The sequence below is a fragment of the Austrofundulus limnaeus genome, unplaced genomic scaffold, assembly GCF_001266775.1.
Source record: "Austrofundulus limnaeus strain Quisiro unplaced genomic scaffold, Austrofundulus_limnaeus-1.0 Scaffold21, whole genome shotgun sequence".
Taxonomy (NCBI): domain Eukaryota; kingdom Metazoa; phylum Chordata; class Actinopteri; order Cyprinodontiformes; family Rivulidae; genus Austrofundulus; species Austrofundulus limnaeus.
In genome coordinates, this window is record NW_013952423.1 from 221,161 (window position 1) to 228,853 (window position 7,693).

Consider the following 7,693-nt stretch of genomic DNA (forward strand, 5'->3'; position numbering starts at 1 on the left):
TTATAAAAATATCATTAAGCATTAGTAAACAGAGATGCACAACTCTGGTAGCCAAGTCATTTAATCACCATTGGAGATTTCACCATTTAACCAAATTAGTTGTGGCCATTTTGTTGTTGTTTTTCTTAAACAGTTTGGAAGAATTCCCTTCTCAGCTGTCAAACGTAGCTGAATGACAGCAACAGGTGTGGGTGGTAGGAGGTGTACTCTGTTCTTTATACAACTATCCCACACTGTCTGTGCCATCGCATCATGAGATTTAAACCTGGCTTGATGTACAAACGTAAGGTTTTGACACATCCTAAAAACATAACTTCAATGCCATATGTATTCAAAAAGATGTGAGAAAATTGTTATGAGAGTTTTGAGATTATGCAGTAAAAAAGACTATCATTGAGTTTCAGCAACATAAGATGTTGGATGTTTGCCAGGCGGACATTGTAAATAAGAAGTTATTCTTAGTGTTTTGCCTGGTAAAATAAAAGGTAAAAAAAGATTGTTTTAGATATGATGTGACTAAATGTTAACTTGGAAAAAAAAAACAAATTTGGATACTAAATACGTGTATGATAAATTGGGAATTTCTGATAATTGCAAAGTGTACATTGGGGGTAATTGAAGCCATGAATATGTCTGAGAATAATCTCAATGTTTTAATCTTGTCTCTAGGCTCCTTTTGTAGATGTAGTTTGTTTGAACAGCTACTTCGCCTGGTACTTTGATCCAGGCCACCTGGAGGTCATCCCTTTCCAGTTCCAAACTGAGCATGAGAACTGGCATCAAAAGTACAAGAAGCCCATCATCCAGTCTGAGCACGGAGCAGATGCAGTGGCTGGGCTTCATAGTGTGAGTATTCATGCATATTTGTACCATATAAGCAAAAGAACTGGAATTGTAGAAGAACTTGAGTGGCCTGCAAAGATGTCCAACTTCAACCCAATTGAGGAACTTTTTGATTATCTGGAATGGAGACTGTCCACAGAGCAAAATATGTCTGACCCAGTTCTAGCCCACACATTGCACTAACACTTGGTTTGTCAGAGGTGGTTTGTGTTGCAGCACCACACAAAGCAAATTAYAACTGGGCCAGTTTTGGCATACCGTCTTAAAAACAGGGCCATCATTGCCAGAAAAGCTGCGAATAAAAAGCTTTCCAAAAAGGGTGGAATTTCTCATTGCTGGAAATGGGGYAACAAGTCCATAATAAAGTACATGAATTTGAAAACAATGTCATACATGTTGCTGACATGATGTCCAGGTGTGTCCAAATGGTGTTGTGCTATCACTTGACAGAACAGGTTTTATTTTCACTCTGCAGGATCCACCTGTGATGTTCACTGAAGAGTTCCAGAACGAATTCCTGCGGCAGTACCACCAAGTTTTTGACAAGGAAAGGAGGAACAATTTTTTTTATTGGTGAACTCATATGGAACTTTGCTGACTTCATGACTTCACAAGGTAACAAGAAAGCCAGGATTCTACTTTTACAATTAATAATTATCATCTTAATCTCATTAACTAGTCTTTAAGCATCCTTATCAATTTAGTTTGTCATATAAAAGACATTCTGAGTTTTTATTTTATTTTATTTTCAGTATTGCTAAAACACATTTCATGAAACCTTTGTGTTCAGGTATATTAAAATGTGGTTTGTGCTTTTTATTCAATTACTAGATAGTTTTATCACTACGTCAGCTGGTTCAGAATTCCTCAGCTCATCTTTTAACACAAACAAAAAGGCCTGAACACGCTTTTCCTGTTCATTAGCTCTGTTTTTAATCTATCTATCCATCCAACATCTGCTTATTTCAAGTCGGGTCATGGCGGCAGCAGCTTGGGCACCTCTCTTTCCCCAGCCCCACTTCCAACTCCAACTCTTCCAACCTGAAGCACCTCCCTAAAGTAGCATCCAGTAGGCAACCTTACCAGATGTCCAGACCACCTCAACTGGCTGCTCTCAATGTGAAGGAGCAGAGGCTCTGCTAAGTCTTAAATCTTAACTCTCTAAGGGTGAGTCCAGCTACCTTGCAGAGAACACACTTTGACCACCTGTATCCACAATCTCTGCCTTTCAGTCACAAACCAAAGTTTGTGGTCATAGGTGAGGGTAGGAATGTAGACCGATCGGTAAACATGGAGCTTCGCCTTACAGATCAACTCCCTTTTCACCACACAAGATTGGTGCAGAATCTGCAATACTGCAAATGTTGCACCAATTTGTCTACAAATCTCATTCTCCATACTTCCCTCACTCGTAAACAAAGCCSTAATATACCTGAACTTGGAGAACTGAAGATATTGATTGGTTGACAGCTCAGCTCCTCTCTTCACCCGGGTGTCCTAAACATTTAGCCACAGATCAGATGACACGACTACAAAGTCAATCATCGATCTATGACCTAGAGYGTCCTTGTGCCACCTGCACTTTTGGACAGCCCTATGTTCAAACACGGTGTTTGTGATGGACAAACCATAACTAGCATAGAACAACAGCAACAAACCATCACTTGGGTAAAATCAGAGAGGCAGTTCCTCCCAGTCAATTCCCTCCAGGTCACACTGTCATTACTCATGTGATTATTGAAGTCCCCTTACAGAATAAAAGAGTCCCCAACTGGAGCACTAAGAACCCCTAAAAGGCTGAATACTCTGATCTGAGATCTCAACGGGACTTGCCTGGCTAAATAATGGTAAATAAAAATAACTGTTTGGTACATAGGCACAAATGATCTTCAGAGCCCGTCCCAGTTGGGGGGCTAAAAGTAGACCCACACCAGCTCGGTGCCTCTCACATTGGGCAACTCTAGAGAAGAATAATGTACTACACTCAGCCAACAAAGTCTCTCAATGTGGGGTCTTGTGTGATGTCGCTGTAACTGGCAGGAACCGACATTGGGGGGGGGGGGGGGGATTGTTTTCCGGAGTCCATGTTATGCTTTGAGGTGAGCCCAACTATATCAAGTCAGTATCTTTCAACCTCAAGCACTAGTTCAGGCTCCTAACCCACCAGAGAAGTAACGTTCTGTGTCCCAAGAGCCAGCTTTGGTAGGACAGGGTCAGAGCACCAAGGCCCATGACTTCATTCTCTCAACTTGTATGGCCCCTCCTGCAGGTGGGGTGCCCACAGGACAGCAAACGCATATTGTTCATTCAGGTTGAGCCTGACTGGTCCTCAAGGGTAGAGACCTGGTCACCAGGCACTCGCTGACATAAAAATAGATTTAAAATGATTACAAAGTTTCTTCTTGGTTTTGTGTCCAGCGTTCTATCGAGTGGATGGGAACAAGAAGGGTATTTTTACTCGACAAAGGCAACCCAAATCATCTGCCTTCATCCTGAAGGAGAGGTACAGGAAGCTGGCAAAGAAAGACYGACAGGATCCTTGAAGGAAGTATCCCACATACGAGCACCACAACCCTACCTCATGGAAACATTATTTCCTGTGTGAAAGATCTCTTTGGAGTCAGATCTTTACAAATCCTGAAATGCAATGCACCAATAGTGTTACTTTAACACTGACATATTTGCTGTATGACACTGGCACAATCTGTGACTTAACTGGATGGATAAACGGAAGTACATATTTCATGGTCTTTTCTGTCTTTACTTTTGTTTAGTTTTGTTAAGTTTTTAAATGTTGGGACCTTTAAATTAAGGCTTGAATTCTGGAACTGAAGTCTGTTACTTTTGATCATCTTGACTAATTGACAAAAAATGTTTGTGTTCAATTATAAGATTTAAACTGTGATGGTGATGTTTTAACAGTGTGAATTTATAGACTAAACTATTACAACTACATTATATTTCTATTTTACCACCATTTTAGTCAACATACTTGAAATTTGAATGTTAATTTTGGTGCATTTTCAGCAGTGCAATAACAATTGTCTAATTGATTGGATGGTGATAGACAGTACATGTATGATCTGAGTGAAAGACTCAGATCAAACTGAAAAATGCATAAACACAACACTTTGTCTTTCTGAAAGTACAGATTGTACAACCAATCAGAGGGCTTATTCTGATTTGTTCTGATTTTTTCTTTACTGACCAAAAATATATATTGTGTATTAATCTCGATTTCAAATCCAAATCTAATCAGAAATTAATCTATTTGTGTGATAAAATAAAGGGTAAAAAAATCACTTAATGGGTTGATTAAAAAAACTTAAAAATTATCATTTTGYTTTTTGACTTGTTATTCCATTTCTTTTTTTATTCTGCCAAAGACAAAATAATTTGGATTAGTAACAGTTGTGACTGGAAAACAGTACAAACCAAAGGTTTGGACACACCTTCTCATTCAAAGTTTTCTTCATTTTTTTATGACTATGAAAATTGTAGATTCACACTGAAGGCATCAAAACCATGAATTAATGCATGTGGAATTATATACTTAAAAGTGTGAAACAACTGAAAATATCTCTTATATTCTAGGTTCTTCAAAGTAGCCACCTTGTGCTTTGATTACTGCCTTGCACACTCTTGTCATTCTCTTGATGAGCTTCAAGAGGTAGTCATAATTAGACATTTTCTTTTTGTTAAGAAACTTCATTCTTTTGGTTGAAACAACAGACATCGAAGAAAGAGGTTGGGGGGGGGGGGGGAGGCATTTATTTTGACAGTATGTTACAGGATGTGAACTGCAACCAGTCAGACATGAAACAAAGCCAGACGTTCCCTGTACAAAATGAACCACCCATCCTGGAGTGGATGAGAAACAATAACTGAGCGACACTTTGGTCAGTCCTGGTATTTGGAATGTGATAACTTTCTCTTTAAACAAAAGAAAATAATATTCTGTCAACACCAAAGGCTAAAATGACTCCAAGTTGTAGTACGCAAACTTGGAGGGCACAATTTACTACGTCACAGTTCTACCGTCCCATCGGGGTTTTAATGCTTCCAGTGAAAGATGTGCTTACGACCTTTAAAACAGCAGTTCAAAATAGGCAGTATTTTTGGAAGGCAGAACAAAATGTGAACAGCTTCATATATTGAAGCATTTTTGAGCAGCATCAGTCATGAGAATAGTCTTGTTTGATGCTTGCCACACAGGCTCCACGGTCTTCGTAACAGACAGGAAAAGCTACTTTGGCATTAAAGAAAAAGCTGAAGCTTTTTTTAAACATTCGAGTAAAAAAACAGTGATGCAAARTAATCCTTGCACCAATCGTTTTTCATAAGACGACATTTTTCAGACTTGGCCACAGTCGATCACCATGCAGCTTCAGACACACACATACAACGGAGGACTACGCTCCACCAGTCGTAACAACGTGGGGTAAAAACACCACGATAATGACATTACAGGCCTCGACTCAACACTTTTATGAGCAGAAGCTTGAATATAAACTCAGGAACCATTTGCTTAATTTGTATTAAATTAAATCAGCTTTCTTATTTTATATCAACTGTAAGGTGTTTGGTAGCAACAAAGGCAGGTTTATTAACAGATGTAAGCATGTGTCTACTTTTGCACCCCTTTGTATTTATGACAAATTCACTTCAAAACTATTAATCATGATTTAGAGCAACTGGTCATGTTTTACTATTAATAAGAGAATTTTCAATATCACTTTACAATAAGGCTTCCCTTATAGATGGCTTATAAATAGGTTATTAATTCATCTGTAAACAATTAAAAAATCATTATGCATTAATTAAGGGTGAGAAAGAGAAAAAACTGTCCAGTTTCTTGCCAAATAGTGAGCCTAATCTGTTCATGTACATATTACATCTAAAAGGTGTTATATTAAAACATTTCAGACCAGGTTTCTACCTTGTAAGCACAATAATGTATTGAAAACACATATTTTACATATAATATTGTACTGTGMAACTGCAATATACTTATTAAAGGGAGCTTTACACAAGTTATTTATAAGCCATCTATAAGGGGAGCCTTATTGTAAAGTGGTACAGAATTTTCAATTTATCTGACATACATAATAGCTGTTATTGCTGAAATGTACKCCATWATTATCTTTGGCTGATCACAAAAAAGCTCAGCTGGCAATTAGCTTAAGGTATAAGTAATTGTGTGGAGGTGAATAAGAACTAGAATWAGAATGCTGCCTTATTCTCCGAAATAATTAAAACATTAAGACAAGCCGAGATGTTCTGAGACTATGTACACTGAATACAGGCGTTTGCTAACAAACGGAACAACTATGAGCACTCAAACCCTCACATAAAATATCTTAAGTATAGCAAATTTGGTACTATAAGAATATTAGCCCTTTTTTTCTGTAAACCTTTAAACTCTGTCCCTTACCAACAGTATTCAGGATCAGATGAAAAACAAAGTTACCATACAAACCTTAAACATTCACCTTATGTAGAAAACAGCAGTCTGAAATGTTGGCTGTAATAGAACGAGACAATCGGTAAAGCTCGCTGCTCATGTGTTCAAGGCATTAACGTTCAGAGCAAATGGCAAAGAAAGATAAACTTGATAAATATGTAACACAGAGGAAAGTCTTTAAAGCTGCTCGTGTTTTCACACATTTTGGAGGCCTCTCTCGTGGCCGTCCAGCTGCACCTTTATCTTGTGCAGTTCCTCGATCTCCTGGTGGTGGCGCTCAGTCTTGTGGCGGACCAGAGAGCGGTAGAAGTGAATGGTGAACATGACAAAGATCACCCCCACGGGCACCATGATGATGGTGGAGGCCAGCGCCGCCTGCCAGCCGCTGTGCGTGGCCGGGTGCGTCGCCTCCGGCTTGGCTGTCGTGGCGCAGCAGACGGGCGCCTTTTTGGCGCCGGAGTCCACGGGCAGGAACTTGACCCAGCAGAGGAGCACCACCTCGGCTAAAAACAGCAGGATGCCCAGGGCTGTGGAGAAGCCCCACGCCAGCTCGATGTAGTGGTGCATGCGCTCGTGAGGCGACTCGCTGACCGAGTTCAGGTTGTGGATGTTGCTGACAGCTTCGACGTTGGGCAGGATGCAGGTGCTGATCAGCAGAGCGAAGAGGTGCACCGCCACCAGCACGGTGGTGCACACGCTGAAGGCGATGAGGAGCTCTCGGGGATAATTGTACTGCACCTCCAACTGTACCTCCACCATGGCCACCTGTGACAGGAACTCCCACGTTACAATACATATATGCAAAGAATCGTTTCAGAGACGCTATTCTGGCTTGAGTAAATTGAAAGACAACACTAACAGTCAAGTATTTGTGTTTGTCTCTTTCCTATCCCCCCAAACCCAGCCGCTCGAGGCAGATGGCTGCCTGTCTTGAGCCTGGTTCAGCTGGAGGTTTCTTCCTGTTAAAAGGGAGTTTTTACTGTCACCAATGTGCTGCTCAGGAWGGGAGACAGTGATGTAGTGAAGATACAACACAATCTGCCGTCTTCTTTAGATTTATTGGGCCTCATGCAAGAACCGTTCGTACAAACAGATTTGTTCTTAAGTTGTGCGTACGAGTGATTTAGACGAATTTGTGGCATTCACCAATTTTCTCGTATTCTAAGATTATTTTCAGATATGAACAAAATTCACGTGTGGTCCAGACCTGTCGTATATTTTACGAGCAGTCAGTCTGCTGTTATCCAGAGTGATTTTTCTCACTAATAACTTCATATTTCATTAGTTTGAAGATATTTTGAGTTGAAAATGATTCACACTCCATAATTATTTTGACAATAGATTATTCTGTTTGAACTGGAATTAGATTTTAAATGTAACTAATGA

At 39.9% G+C, this 7,693-nt stretch overlaps 1 protein-coding gene across 1 annotated transcript in view; it reads right to left on the reverse strand.

Annotated features, from left to right (window-relative positions):
- Positions 1-5,765: 5,765 nt before the first annotated feature.
- The window catches only part of orai2 (ORAI calcium release-activated calcium modulator 2), a 6,528-nt gene continuing 4,600 nt past the window's right edge, over positions 5,766-7,693 (reverse strand). Inside the window, exon 3 of the mRNA XM_014003938.1 lies at positions 5,766-7,072. Within this exon, the coding sequence (XP_013859392.1) occupies positions 6,503-7,072 (570 nt within the window). The 3' untranslated portion in view covers positions 5,766-6,502. The remainder of the gene's footprint in view (positions 7,073-7,693) is intronic.